Source organism: Spermophilus citellus (assembly GCF_964194105.1).
Source record: "Spermophilus citellus genome assembly, chromosome: 19".
Taxonomy (NCBI): domain Eukaryota; kingdom Metazoa; phylum Chordata; class Mammalia; order Rodentia; family Sciuridae; genus Spermophilus; species Spermophilus citellus.
This window is the reverse complement of record NC_138201.1, coordinates 15,360,950-15,375,917: the sequence shown is the minus strand read 5'-3', so window position 1 is coordinate 15,375,917 and position 14,968 is coordinate 15,360,950. Positions and strand designations below refer to the sequence as shown.

Here is a 14,968-nt window from a genome sequence, read left to right as displayed (position 1 = left end):
TGCCAGCCTAGCTGCTCAGCCACAGAGGCACGTGTGGGCAATGATGATAGAAAAATAGCGTCTGCCTTTATTCAAATCCAGTTCCCCGCCCCAAGCTCCATCCCACGCCTCAGCTCCGGGGCTCCCGGAAACTGTAAGCAGCTGTCCAGAGCGGGCTGCAGGGCCTGGGACACTTGCTCCGCCCACTCCTCCAGCCGCCGGGGATGGGGGGCGCTGGGCCCCTGTAGGGCGCCTGCGAAGTTCAGCAGCTGGGAGGGCAGTGAGAAGACCGGCACTGTGCGGAACAGGTCGGGTACAGCGTCCAGGTGGAGCAGTCTGTCGAAGCAGGCCCCGACGTAGCGACCCGGCGCCCGGCCTTGGGAGAAGTCTGGCAGTACGCAGCTGAGCGAGGCGGCGAAGGCGTCGTGCGGGCCGTACGCCCCTGGGGCCGCAGCTGCACCGTCTTGCAGCCACTCTCTGCACAGTGCCACGGCCCCAGGCGAGAAGAGCAGGACCACCACACCGCCCTCCTGCAACGTCTGGCGCCGCTGTGCGTGGAACCAGGCCAGAGGACCCTGAGCGCTGAGCTCACGGCGGCTCCACAGGTCTACGGCCACACGCAGCGACAGCTGGCTCAGCGCCGACGCCAGCGCGCCCACCAAGCGCTCGAAGCCCACATCATCAGCGGAATAGAGGAGCAGAGCCGCGCGGCCCCTAGCGGCCACTACGAGAAAGGACAGAGGTGTGGGCAGAGATGAGAAAGCTAGCGGCCGGGCCTCAACGTGCAGTCAGTCCGAGGCCACGCACGCTCACACTCACCCTCCAAGCAGAGGTCCTGCTTCCAGAGCCTCAGCCACCCTGCGAGGGAGAGGGCCTAGGCAGCCAGTGAGCTCGTCCGCCCCTTCCCTCGGGAACTCTCAAGCCCACTGTGGCCCTCCTCCTGGGGAGCCGGGAAGCACTCACCTTTCACGGGATCCTTTTTTAAAAAGAGGAAGAGGATCAGCGCTGCAGTAAAGAGAAGGAAGGCCAGCCACGCCAGGACCCAGCGCTTGTGGATGTCTGAGAAAGCCAGGGAAGAAAACGGCTAGTTAGAAAACCTTACACTTTCTTTTTCTGTTTGTTTGTGTTTTGTTTTGTTGGTATACAGGGGATTGAATCCAGGTGTGCCCTGCTGCTGAGCTACACCCCCCCCCCCCCCGTCCTTTTTTTTTTTTGAGACAGGGTCTCACTGATTTGCTAAATGTTGTGGAGGCTGGCCTCAGGTGCAAGCCACCATGCTCAGCAAAATCTTACACTTTCACCCCACATCACAGAGGTGAAAAACAGGAGTACAGAAATGATATGATTGAAAAACAAAGTAAAAATAGTAATAAAACAAAAAGAAATGAAGTCATTGCCAAAAACACATAATCAAAGCCAGTGCATTAACATAACTCCATCTATTTAGGCGAACCTCTGTAAGTGAATTTACATTCTGCCTCAGTTTTTATGGCTGTAAAATTGACATAACAGCAGTACCAACTTAATAGAGTTGCACATGAAGTGTTTGTAGGGTGCCAAGCATTGTAAGTGCTCAAATGTTAGCTAACATTGTCCCCTAAGCCTAGGGTTACTGGCCCTTGACCTTCCTGTCTCCATTGACTGTTAGTACCCTCCTACCTGGTATCACTGACCCATCTTTTTTTTTTTTTTTTTTTTTTTGGTGCTGGGGATCAACCCAGGGCCTTGTGCATGCAAGCCAAGCACTCTACCAACTAAGCTATATCCCCAGCCCCCCAGTCCATCTTTTTTTTTGCTTCCAGTCCATTTCTTCTGTGGCATCTTCAAAGATCTTTTTAAAATATACATTTTTAGGGCTGGGGTTGTGGCTCAGTGGTAGAATGCTTGCCTAGCATGTGTGAGGCCCTGGGTTCCTTTCTCAGCACTGCATATAAATAAAGGTCTATTGACAATTAAAAATATATTAAAAGAGGGCTGGGGCTTAGTGGAAGAGGCTCTGGGTTCAATCCTCAGCACCACTAAAAATGAAATTAAGATATGGTGTCCACCTACAACTAAAAAATAAATGTAAAAAAAAAAAATTGTAGGGGCTGAGGTTGTGGCTCAGCGGTAGAGCACTCGCCTAGCACATGCAAGGCTCTGGGTTCGATCCTCAGCACCACATAACAACAAATAAAATAAAGGCATTGTGTCCAACTACACCTAAAAAAAATATTTTAAAAAATTGTAGCCCTAAGTTTTAAAATATATATCACATAAAAATAAAGATATTATGTCCAACTAAAAAAATAAATATTTAAAAAAATTAAAAAATATGTATACACATTTTATTATAACCCTTCAATAAAATGGAAGCTCCTGCTGCTGTAAATATAAAACCTAAATTCCCTGCCTGGCCTCTGCATCTTCATCTCATGACAGAGATCTGTCTGACCAGGACCTTCTATCCATACTACCTTGGAATTTCTCAAGAAAAGTATCTTATAGTCTTCATAAAAATGTATTCCTATTCCCATCACCTAGGTCAGCCTTCAGAGTGTGTCTAGAAACTTCTCTGAACCCCTTATCTCACGTAGGTCTCCATTATATGCATTTACAGCACTGAACATTTTAGAGGGCTTCTATAACTTCAATAGCTCACCCTATTGTAAGCTCACACTTTTGTGAATATTCAGTAGCTCATAGTTACTAATTGTAATGGGTTATTTGGCTTATCTTTTATCTTCTTTTAGTAGGGGCAGGATTGTATCATTTTAGTGATGCTGGCATCCCTGTAAGCACTCATGTTTTTTGTGGTACTGGAGATTGACCCAGAGGTACTCTACCACTGAGTTATACCTCTAGTCCTTTTTTGTTTTTAAATATTTTTAGTTGTAAATGGACATAATACCTTTGTTTGTTTGTTTTTGGTGTTGAGGATCAAACTGAGTGCTTCACAGGTGCTAGGCAAGTGCTCTACTACTGAGCCCATAACCCCAGCCCACCCAGTCCTTTTTAAATTTAAAATCTTTCTTTTTCTTTTTTAAATTTTGAGACAGTGTCTCACTGAATTGCTGAGACTGGTCCTGAACTTGCAATCTTCCAGTACCACCACATATGGCTCATCATATTTTTTTGAATAAAGGAATGACCCTCTGATTTATCTGAGTGCAGGGAAGGACAAGGCCATTGCATGTGCTGTCTCAGGAATGGTCCCTGTCAAGATTCTAGCTCCGAGTATGCAGAGGAAGGGCAGCTCTTGTAATACTCACACTTGTCCATGGGGCAGGCCCATAGTGCTCCCAGGTCACTGTCCCACAACTGCAAGACACAAACAACCAAGTCCAGAACCTCCTTCCAGGTTGGTGTTCAATATCCACCAGTTTCTGGCCAGCCTGGGCCATGCAGATTTCCCCCCACACTGTAAGTTTCTGCACTCTACTCTGCACTTTTTTTTTTTTAATATTTTTTAGTTGTTGATGGACTTTTATTTGTTTGTATGTGGTGCTGAGAATCGAACCCTGTACCTCACATGTGCTAGGCAAGTGCTCTTCCACTGAGCTACAACCCTAGCCCATAATCTGCACTTTTTAAAAAAAATGTTTTTTTAGTTGTAGATAGATACGATACCTTTATTTTATTTATTTTTATGTGGTGCTGAGGATCAAACCCAGAGCCTCATACATGTGAGGCAAGGGCTCTGCCACTGAGCCACAATCCCAGCCCATACTCTGCACTTTTTAAAGCTATCTACTCTCTAGGTGGATTTCCTCCATGCCACATCTGACCCACAGGATGAGATCCTTCCTTGAAACTCTCTCTGGGACCCCAAACTTAGCACTGTGGGTGTAAGTATTGGTTTACTGGTCTCTAGCCAGTGGTGAACTCCACAGAGATAGGAACTATGCTTCTTCTACCCTTAACCTCCCCAAGGCTAGCTGCAAAAGAAATACAAATGATAGGTGAGGACTAGCTTTAGGCCCATTGCCCTTGGACATTAGGGCAAGGCCCTTTTGCCATTTACTCACCTGCAAACACTGGCCTGACTGCAGATCTTGTATTAACTGCTCTCCAAGGCGAGCTGCCCTCTGCCAAGAAAGGAATGGGGACTGTCACCTGGGGTCAGACCCTGGGGAAACAACCAGGCTGCAGATGGGCAGAATTGGAGTGGGAGGCCCGCTGGGAGAGTTGAGAGGCCACAGAGCAGGGTCCAGGTTTAAGTCACACATATGAACACATTCACACATCCATCCCCCAAGACTAGCACAAGCCTTGACACAAAGTGTGTGGAGTGAAAATTTGAAGTCAGGTGAGATAGAGCTGGACAGATCTATGCCTCCACTATCTCTCACCGTGGAGTCCCGACTGGGCAGGGGAGTACAGCCACTGGGTTCTAAGGCACAGAGTGATCTGTTGTCCTGGGGGCCTCGTGTGTCCACTAGCAGCATATCATCCTTGAGGGGCCCTAGTGAGTCTGGGAAGAATGACAGGTGACTGTGAACAAGATCCAGTCTTGCTGGGAGTTGCCCCTTATCCCCCTCCCATGCCCTGACCTTCACCCCCAGCACCTCCAGGGTTCACCCTTATTACAGTGGCCTCATCACAGCCTCCCCATGGGTCCCACTCACCAGCCCACAAGCACTCTTGGAGCTGTAGCTTCTTCCAGCTGCTCACCTGCTTGGAATTAAGGGCACAAGAAAACAGAAAGCCAAGGCCAGAAAGGACAAAAGAGAAGGGGCAGACAAGAGTAAGCCAGGTTGGAATCTGCACTGTGGAGCTGAGGTTGGGCAGGTCTGGTTTCAAAGTTCCTTGGTTAGGAGTAATTTCATCTTTCTTAGTTTCAGCCTTGCAAAGTCATCTGCACTTAAGGGCTTGATGACCCTTCAAGCTCTTTTTTTGGGGGGACGGGTACCAGAGATTAAACTCAGGAGCACTCTACCACTGAATGACATATCCAGCCCTTTTTATGTTTTGAGACAGTATCTAAGTTGCTGAGAGTTTTGCTAAATTGCAGAGGCTGGCCTGAAGCTTGTGAGCCTCCTGCCTCAGCCACCTGAGTTGCTGGGAGTACAGGCATTAATCACTACACCTGATCTTAAAGCTCTTTTAATGTCCTAACCAAGCACTTTATTACATTCCCTTCTCAACCAAGTGCCTTCTCAAAGAGAAGGTTCCATTCTCACCTGACAACCCCATTTATAATTGCAGCCCCAATCCTTCACCTTTTACCGTAGTGTTTGTATTCCACCTTGAAATACTTACTATGTACTTTAATTTACTCACTATGGTATCTTATTTGCCTTTCTCCATTGGAAAATAGATTCTATGTATGGGGAGGGAGCATTTTTTATTTTGTTCATTTGCAGATCACAGGGCCTAAAACAGTACCTGGCACAAAGTGGATGCTCAATAAATAAATCTTGAATATAACCACCCTTTGAAGCTGTAGAGCAACCTATTCTACAAATGGGGAAATAGGATTATGAGAGCAATAATAAAATATACTTATTGAGTGTTTGGCTGTGCCAGCCCCTGAGGCAAAGCACTTCTCTCATTTCATCCTCATAACAACTCTAGGAAGTAGTTATTATCATCTGCATTAAACAGATGAGAAGACTGACTTTCAGAGAGGTGAAGTGCATAGAGTCCCAGGCACTGCTGAAGTCCACTGGGGGACTCCCAAGGAGGAAGCTGGTAACCACTATGCCTTAGGGGCTGAAGAACAAAGTACAAGCAGAAGACTGACTTCTGTGTCTATGTGGTGTCTGGCCCCAAACCCAGTGCTCTGGTATCCCATTCTGACCTGGACACAGATATTGGGGTGGCCTTTCAGCAACGGGAACTCTTGGGCCTTCTGCAAAAAGCAGGGAAGAGGTCAGGTCGTAAAAATGAACCCCTGGGTTCCCTCCCATCCCCCACTCTGGGCACTGCCCTTGGCTTGCTTACATTCACAGTGACATTCTCCTGGGGCAAGGGCGGGGCAAGCGGCTGGCAGGGGCCACCACCCGGTGTCCACCAGCACAGCACCACCTCCGCAGGCAGTGAGCAGGGCGCGTCTAGCTGCCAGGTCCGCAGGGAGAGCAGCCGCAACCGAGTGGCGCGCCAGAGGTTTCGATGCGCACGGGGGTCTGCAGGAGGGCATGAGGGCATGAGGGTCAAGGTGCACCCGGCTTGGTTCCCCGCTGACCCCAATTTCACCTCTGGAGATCTGCTTACCCTCTTTGAAGGGGCAGAAGCTGGTCCTAACAGAGTCCGGCTCTAGGGGCCACACCTGGAAAGAAAAAAGGGATCTGCTCAGCTCTATTCAACTCACCCAACTCATTCCAACCCTCTACCAGCCAGTGCCAAGGTCCTCTGCTAGGCACTAGGGACACAATCACTCAGCTGATATTTCATAAGCACTTACCAGGTCTTATCAACCCTTTACAAAGCTCTAGAGATGCAAAAATTAATTCTGTCAGCAAACACTCTGCCAAATACAGGCAATATCTTCATTTAACAATTTTCCCCCAGTGCTGGGGACACGTCCTAGGCAAGCACCTTTCCTCCCAGCCATACCCCAAGCCCTTTTAGTAGATTTTTTAAAGAGCACCTATTATTTTATTCATCAAACTTTTAATTAAGAGCACCCACTATATGGTTAGGCATTGTGTGTGGCAATGAGGACAGTTAACTTACAGCAAACATTTCCTTCTTAAACATCTGCTATGTGTCCTACCTCTGTGCTAGGCAGTAGAGATTCATTCATTCATTCATTAGTTAGCACCTACTATATGCCAGGCCCTGTGCAAAGCTCTGGCAAAGTTATCATATTTAAATTAAATAAGCTTTGCTTGCTTTCAAGGAAATCACAAACTCACAGTAGTAGTCACAATAAAATATGTACATAAATTAGTAAATAAATCAATCATTTTTAGTATATATTGAGTATCTATCGTGTAGAAGAAGCAGCTGATGGTTGTCCAAATATGAAAAGAAATGATACATAGACAAGGAAGGAAAGAGGAAGTACAAGTGGATTTGGAGCTAGGAGAGGCCAGGTGGTTAGAGAAAAGCTTTGGGAAAGAGATGCCATATGAGCTGGGGAAATTTGGTTGTAGGGAAAGAGGTAAGAGCAGTTCAGAGAGAGAGAGCAATGCCTGAGCAAAGGCACAGAGGTGGTTGTACCTCGGTAAATATCTCCACTGGACATACCAAATTCATATAAAGGGGAATCGTGGGGAACACCTAGTGGGGAAGGTTCAAGTGGGGATTGAGTATGGGGTCCAAAATGCCAGAGAAGTGATGGGAAGGGAGATGGGGCTGGAATTATTGAAACAGTCTAGCAGAAAGATGACAGAGGCCCAAACTGAACTGAGATAGAAGCAGGGAGAAAGAGAATGAAAGACACTAATGTGGAGAGGTCAGATGAATAGGACCTGATGACCAATTAAATTTACAATCAGAATTTAAGCCAGAATGTGGTGCACTTCCTTCTAATAGCCCTATGAAGTTGGTACGATTATATTTCCACTTTATAGATACAAAACAGGCTCAGAGAGGTTGTGACTCCTCAAAGATCACATAGCTAGCAAATGACAAGAGCAAGGATTGAAAACAGTCTGAATCCATAGCATATACTCTACTCTCCATGTGAGCACATAGAGGGAAATTAAGGAACAGAGGAAGGCTTCAAGTCGGAGGTGATGTCTGAGTGGACTATGGAGCATAAGTAGGAGTAATATGGATGGAGGAACAGGAAGAGCATTCTAGGTATATAATAGGCAGAAGATATAGCCCAGTAAGGGTCAAGGGAGGAGGAGTCTCTGCCTCAAAGAACAGTACGGAGGATGGTAAGACCAGGAAGGTGGCATCTACCCTCTCACCATCTTCCCAGTCCCCTTCTCCTGGTGCCCTGCTAGACGTTGCTCCTACCTGAATACAGAGGCAGGGAAGTAGGTCTGTATGGTTCAAGGTAATGGTCTGTGGTCCAGTCTGTGGGAAAAGCATAAGGAGAGAAGTTGGAGAAAACAAGGAAATCAAACAAGTAAAAGTTCCCCTATCAATGTTCCCTTGTTTTGGGTGTGTCCTCTTCAAGGATCCCCTTTGGAAAGACATGCACATTCTTAGTATAAGCACTGGCTTGGACTGAAAATGGACTCAGAGAGGGAAAGGCCTCACCAGGTTTCTGTGCCACCAAGGCTTGGGGGGACCTTGGACCTGATTCCAGTACAGTAAGAGGCTGTAGTGCTGCTCCTCAGAAACGGCCAGCACCAGGTGCACACTGTCACCATCTGCAGACACATTGAGCCAGGGCAGGGCTGGTGGGGGAGACACAGGGAAAAGAGGGCATCTTAGACTTCCTTCACCTCTGCTACAAACCTAAGCTTGGGCCATACTTACCAACTGACCCTTTGGTCTCCTTCAAATCTCTTACACTAGGAGGCCCTTGCTTTGGATGTGTCCTCTGCATCTCCATTTCAGACCAGACTTTGTCCCCAGCCACTGAATTAGGGTCAAGCCCATAGAGGTCCCAGTATATGATCTTGGTATAGCTCTTCTCCCTGCTTCTTCTTCTGCAGCCAGTTGGATCCTGTAACCTCTATTAAACAAACCACTCTCCTCTTCTCAGAACCCATATATGGTCCTCCCCTAGAGCCCCCAGTAAAAGATGGAGTCTTTACCCAATCTAGGTACTGTGACTTCTCTAACTTCATTCTCTAGCACTTATGTCCTTAATTATTCTTCTGCAGACACATTGGCCTCCTTACTACTTCTTAAATACTCCAGACATATTTCCACCCCAGACAGACCCTTTGCACCAGCTATTCTCTCCCCATAGAACCCTTGTCTCTCAAATGGCTCCTCCATCACCTCCCTCACTAGAATGAGGTCATTCCACTGCTACAAACCCCAACCTTCCTATCCCTCCTCCTTGAATTTTATTACAGCTCTAATCACCATTTAACTTACTGTCTACTTCATATCTCCATGTGTTTATTGTGTCCTCCCTTGCCCCTACCCCAGTCCCGCTCCCAGCTCCATAAATCAGGAAGTTTTGTCAGTTTTGTTTATTGATTTATCCCCAATGTCTGGTGCAGAGTAATTATTCAGTAAATATCTTTTGAATAAGTGAAGCAATGTCTATTGAATGAATCAAGAAATGAAATGCAGGATGTGCATCTGTGTTTTCAAAGCTCTGGTGCTGACGGATCTTTATGGATTGCCAAAGAGGCAGGCCAAGTTTAAGGAAACAAAAAGAAAATGAAGTTGAAAAAATTTAATAGTTAAAAAAAATCACAATTAATCCCAGTGGTTTGGGAGGCTGAGGCAGGAAGATCATGAGTTTAAAGAGAGCCTCAGCAACTTGGCAAGACCCCATCTCTAAAAAAAATTATAAAAGCACTGGGGATGTGGCCCAGTGGTTAAGCACCTCTGAGTTTAATCTCTGGCCAAAAAAAAAAAAAAAAAATCACAGTGTTAGCTGGGCATGTTGGCGCATGCCTATAATCCCAGCAGCTTGGGAGGCTGAGGCAAGAAGATCACAATTTTAAAGTTAGCCTCATAAACTTAGTAAGACCCTGAGCAACTTAGTGAGACCTGTATCAAAATTTTAAAAAGGGGGGTTGTAGGATGTAGCTAAGTGGTAACCCTCCCCCCATTCAATCCCCAGTACCAAAAAAAAAAAACCAAAAAACAAACAAACAAAAAAAACAATCACAGTGTTTAAATCTTGATCTGGGTTCCAGTTATGCAAGTGTGTGTATGTAGTGTGTATGTGTATATATACACACACAGACACACACACATATATACTTATATATGTACATATATGTAAAAACTCATTGATCTGGACATTAAAATGAATGCACTTTACATACCTTTCTATATGTATGTTATACACAGAGAATAAAAACAAAACAAAAGCCAGGCATGATGGTGCACATCTGTAATCCCAGCAGCTCGGGAGACTGAGGCAGGAGGATCATAACTTCAAATCTACCGTCAGCAAAAGTGAGGCACTAAGCAACCTCAGTGAGGCCCTGTCTCTAAATAAAAGTACAAAATAGGGCTGGTGATGTGGCTCAGTGGTTGAGTGCCCTAGTTCAATCCCCAGTACTCCCCCACAAAAGGGAAGGGGTGGCGCTGAGGATGTAGTTCAGTGGTTAAGTGCCCCTGGGTTCAATCCCTGGTACAAAAAAAAAAAAAAAAAAAAAAACTAGCAACAAAAAAAGCAAAATCCTGGGCTGGAGCTGCAGCTCAGTGGCAGAGCACTTGCCTAGCATGCGTGAGGCACTACTGGGTTCCATTCTCGGTACCATATAAAAATAAACAAAAAGGCATTCTGTCCATCTACAACTACAAAAAAAATTTTTTTTAATTAAAAAAAAAAAGAAAGGGGCTGGGGATGTGGCTCAAGCGGTGGCACGCTCGCCTGGCATGCGTGCGGCCCGGGTTCGATCCTCAGCACCACATACAAAGATGTTGTGTCCGCCGATAACTGAAAAATAAATATTAAAATTCTCTCTCTCTCCCTCTCTCACTCTGTCTTTAAAAAAAAAAAAAAGAAAGAAAGCAAAATCCAAATAGTGCACACAGGAGAGAAAAATCAGAAACTTGCCTCTCTTAGCTTTTATTACAGATTTTTTATAATTGATATATGGATGAGACCACCATAATCTTGACAATGCTTTGGGCTTCTAGATGTTCCTGGTATGCATAAATATTTGTTATAAGTGAGAAATTAATTTTGTTATTTCCATTGCCTGGCACAGATAGCAGCTGCCATACTTCATGTGTTATGAATGAATGAATGAATGAATGAATGGGCTCTATGAGTTTGGCAGCCCCAGTCTGAAGCTAACTCCAAGAGTCCCTCACATGAACTCCAAACCCTGCCCCTCCCCCTTCCCAGCCCAATGGCCCTAGCCCCTACCCCAGCAGCTCTGGATGCTGTCCCGGACTTCCAGCCCCCTGCAGTCTGGAGAGAGAGATCACAGAAATACCTCCAGTGGGACTGGGCACCATAGACAGAAAGGGGGGCAATCCAACCCATGGGGAATACCCTGTCCCCTAAATACTACCCACATCTATCCAGTGCACAAAGCTCTTCCGGAGGGGCCGGAAAATTGTGTCACATGGGGAGAGGAGGCCTGAGGGACTGAATCAGTCCCTTGAGAGGATGCAAAACTCAGACTCCTGCCTGAGATGAATGGTGAATGGGAAAGAGGGTAAAAGCAGGAGGGGAGTGGCTGGAGGGGACAGAAACTCAGAAGCTAGGATGTGGGGCTTCTGAGGTTCTGCAGGCACTTACCAGGCAGCTGCTGTGTGACGTTGAGTTCTTTCTGATACCTGGGCTGAGTATAGGACCAGATTCGCACCTCAGCTCCCACAGCAGCCTCAAAGCAGTCAAACACTACAGAGCCCTGTGAGGAAAGGGTGGTAGAAGGCTGGAGAGAGGCCCTGGTAAAGGGCTCAGAATCCAGACTGAGGGCTTGGGCTTCTCTGCATGGACCACTCTGCGCACCACCTGCCTTTCCTAACCAATGACTCCATTATACCAAATAGTCTGAAATCTACCATCAGAGTTCCCACTGAAGGTCTCCAATTCTGAAGCAAACATCCTTTGTAGCAGCGTGGGCAAGGCAAGAATGGGCTCTAGCTATCCCAGTCCCTGCCCCGACCTCTGCTGGCCTGGACCACTTGGCCAAAGCTAAGCTGATGAGATACCCAGCACAAATGTGGGACACCCCTTCCTACAGAAGTGGTTCTCATACCCAGTGCCTCAGTAGGACTGAGGTGGGCTAAGAATTTCTCCCATTGTACAATTTTCTAGCTGGGGCCCAGGTGTGCAGGAGTAGTCAGAGTTTGAGTGATCTGACCCTAGCAAAGATAGCTCTTTGAAACATGTGTGAGTCCTGAGGTAGGGAGAAATCCCAACACCTTGAACCAGGTGTATATACCATGGGATGGCAGGATTCTTATTCAAGAGTTTGGAGAAGTGCATGCAGACCACAAACTACCCCTCTCCAAGCCTCAGTCTCTCTATCTGGAAAATAAGGGTGATAACAATGCCTTGTTCATGGGGGATAGTTCTCAGTATTACAAAAGAAAGGAAAAAAATTATTGATATCCTTCAGTACTGGGTATTATACAAAGTGTCTTACAGATAATAATTTATTTAATTCTTAAAACAGCCATATGGGCTGGGGATGTGGCTCAAGCGGTAGCACGCTCGCCTGGCATGCGTGCGGCCTGGGTTCGATCCTCAGCACCACATACCAACAAAGATGTTGTGTCCACCGAGAACTAAAAGAACTAAAAAATAAATATTAAAAAAAATTCTCTCTCTCTCTCTCTCTCTCTCTCTCCTCTCTCACTCTCTCTTTAAAAAAACAAAAACAAAAACAAAAAACAGCCATATGCAGGGCTGGGGATATAGCTCAGTTGGTAAAGTGCTTGTCTTGCATGCACAGGGCCCTGGGTCAGTCCCCAGCACCAAAAAAACAAAACAAAGAAAACCTAGCCGTATGCAGTAGGACTATTTTTTTTAAAGTAGTAACCCCCGAAATTAATTAATTAATTAATTAACTTATTTATTTATTTTGTGGTACTAGGGACTGACTCCAGGAGTAGTTTACCACTGAGCTACATCCCCAGGCCTTTTTGTATATTTTATTGAGACAGGGCCTTATTAAATTGCAGAGGCCAGCCTTGAACTGGTGATCCTCTGTCTTAGCCACACTAGTAGCTGGGATTATAGGCAACTAAGAAAAAAGAGAGAGAGAAAAAAAAGAGGGGGGAAGGAGGGAGGGAGGAAGGGAGATAGAGAGGAAGGAAAAAAAGAAAGGAAGGAAGGAAGGAAGGAAGGAAGGGGAAAAAGAAAGAAGGAAGACAAGAGAGGGAAAAAAAAATCCACAATGATAAACCACTATACACATAGTAGAATGGCTAAATTTTACAATTATAATACCAGTGTTGACAAAGACGGGAAACAACTAGAACTCCCATGTACTGCTAATAAGGATGAAATAGTAGAACTCTCCTTGATAGTTTTTCACAAAGTCAAACATATGAGGTAGGATATTCTCATGCCCATTTTACAGACAGAAAAATGGAGGCATGAAGGGAAATAATGCATATGAAAGTGTTTTCTAGAGTTCATATCTAGCAGGTGGTTATTCTGGTTGTGAGAAGGAGGGTTTCACATACCACAGACTGACCAGGCTGTACCAGGGCAGCAGGCACTTGCACCTCCAGCAGGACACAGCGGGTAGTAGGGTAGGCATGGAAGGACAGCACAACTTGGGCCTGCAGAGAGGCTGTGAGCAACAGGCAGGTGTCAGGCAGGCCAGGGATTGTGGGCAGGGACCAGGGACCCTGGTGAGGGCCAGTTGGGCCAGCAGGTTCTTCTTACCATTCGTAGGCTCCTCAAGCTCCAGGTCAGCTGCTCCTTCAAATTTTTCTTCCTCTCCAGACTCTTCCCAATGCTCTGGAAGGACCAGAGAGCAAGGACCAGATCAGATCCCCAGCTCTGGGCTGGCTTTGGGCGTGGCTTCCTTCTAAAAAGTCCAGTGCTGAGAAGCATGGGCCAGGCCTCGAGAAACCAGGTGGACCTTGGAGTCCTTTGGCCAGTCATCTCAACACTGAAGATGCCTATTACTGCCTGACATACTCCCTGGCCCTCATGCCTGCGCTAGACATGCTGACATGTACACATGCAGTCCCAGGATGACTCACTCACCTTGCACGGCCAAGTGGACAACCACACGTACACATAGGTCACAGTCTGTCTCCTGGTGGCACCTCAGCACTAGCTCTGTCTGCAGGCGCGTGGGCACCAGCACAGGGCCTGGGGTGGACACGATGCTCCCAGGTAAGCAGAGCACATCACCATCTGTTTATGAAGGGTGGGGTGGAAGCTGAAGTTGTTCAGAACCCAGTTTAGTTGTACCTACATCCCAGAGCACCAAGGAGCTTAGCTCTTCCTGGGATGAGGGTGAGCAGAGTAGGCATGGGGCTAGGAAGGTTTATCTTCCTTTCATCAACATGGAAAGTTCTTTTCTCTATAAAAGAGGAAATACTGCCCAGCATGGTGGCACACACCCGCAATCCCAGCGGCTTGGGAGGCTGAGGCAGGAGTATCACAAGTTCAAAGCTAGCCTCAGTAACTTAGCAAGGCACTAAGCAACTCAGGGAGACCCTGTCTCTAAATAAAATTCAAAAAAGGGCTGGGGATATGGCTCAGTGGTCAAGTTTTCCCCTGAGTTAAATCCCCAGTACCAAAAAAAAAAAAAAAAAAAAAAGTGGAGATACTTACCCCAGAGGTGGCAGGAGAGGCCCTTGAAGGGAGGGAAAGTAGAGTCAGAATTTATACCCCCAAGTCTAAGCAACCTCCCCTGCCCGAGACCCCTCCACCTCTTTCTGAAGCCCTCTATCTCCAATCTCCCTCCAGAAGAAGACGGGACCAGCCCCCTTCCTATTCTTCTCTTCCCCCATCCATACCAGACAGACCAGCCAGGGCGGTTCTGGTGGCAGTGGCAGTGACAGGAGCCAGACTAAGGATTTGATGAGCCGTAGCCTGAACCCTGAGCCTCCCCAACTGTCCCAGGGCCTCCGACTCACCAAAGAGCAGCGGGCAGCATCCTGAGGCCCCACAAACCTCTCCAGAGAGACGACCATGGGATTTCGGCCCAATGCCAAGGACAGCAGGAACCAGGGCACAGGCATCTTCCAGGTGCCAGGAAGCACCCAGGCCTGGGGCCCTGTCCTGCCCCCCCCACGGGGGGGCAGACACCCTATCCCAGCCCCCACTCAGCCCAGTGTCTGTGGGCAGTGGAGCTGGAATCCCTCCCCAGCCTCAGGGGTCCCAGCACTTGAGAGCTTATGAGCTCCCACTCCTGGGAGCCCTGACTCCAGTCCCAGTTCCAGCCGAGTGCTTTCGATTTGGCTCCCAGCAGGCAACCGGCTGTTCCTGCCCCGCCCTGTCCCTCCCACCCACACCAATCCTGGCTTCCAGCAGTCTTGGACT

At 47.2% G+C, this 14,968-nt stretch overlaps 1 protein-coding gene across 2 annotated transcripts; it reads right to left on the bottom strand.

Moving 5' to 3' along the window:
- Nucleotides 1-41: 41 nt before the first annotated feature.
- Nucleotides 42-14,894, bottom strand: IL17RC (interleukin 17 receptor C). Of its 2 annotated transcripts, XM_081276016.1 has the most exons (18): nt 14,563-14,894; nt 14,258-14,279; nt 13,682-13,834; nt 13,355-13,429; nt 13,150-13,259; nt 11,252-11,363; nt 10,874-10,918; nt 8,119-8,258; nt 7,873-7,932; nt 6,175-6,229; nt 5,905-6,086; nt 5,762-5,812; nt 4,587-4,632; nt 4,311-4,432; nt 3,987-4,046; nt 3,231-3,279; nt 943-1,038; nt 42-703 (listed from the first exon to the last, which is right to left on the bottom strand). In XM_081276016.1, exons 1-18 carry the CDS (start codon nt 14,665-14,667, stop codon nt 72-74), a joined length of 2,115 nt encoding a protein of 704 aa, XP_081132142.1. In that variant the 5' UTR covers nt 14,668-14,894; the 3' UTR covers nt 42-71. The 2 variants fall into 2 exon arrangements, with proteins under 2 accessions (XP_081132142.1, XP_081132143.1); XM_081276017.1 differs by lacking the exon at nt 10,874-10,918 and having other exon boundaries at nt 14,563-14,892.
- Between the last annotated feature and the right edge of the window lie 74 nt (nt 14,895-14,968).

Coding starts and splice junctions, on each gene's coding strand:
- IL17RC (XM_081276016.1), bottom strand. CDS start 14,667: ATGCCTGTGCCCTGGTTCCTGCTGTCCTTGGCATTGGGCCGAAATCCC. Junction 7,933..8,118: donor CTTGGTGGCACAGAAACCTG/GTGAGGCCTTTC, acceptor CTTTTCCCACAG/ACTGGACCACAGACCATTAC. Junction 704..942: donor AAAAAAGGATCCCGTGAAAG/GTGAGTGCTTCC, acceptor CCTTTCTCGTAG/TGGCCGCTAGGGGCCGCGCG.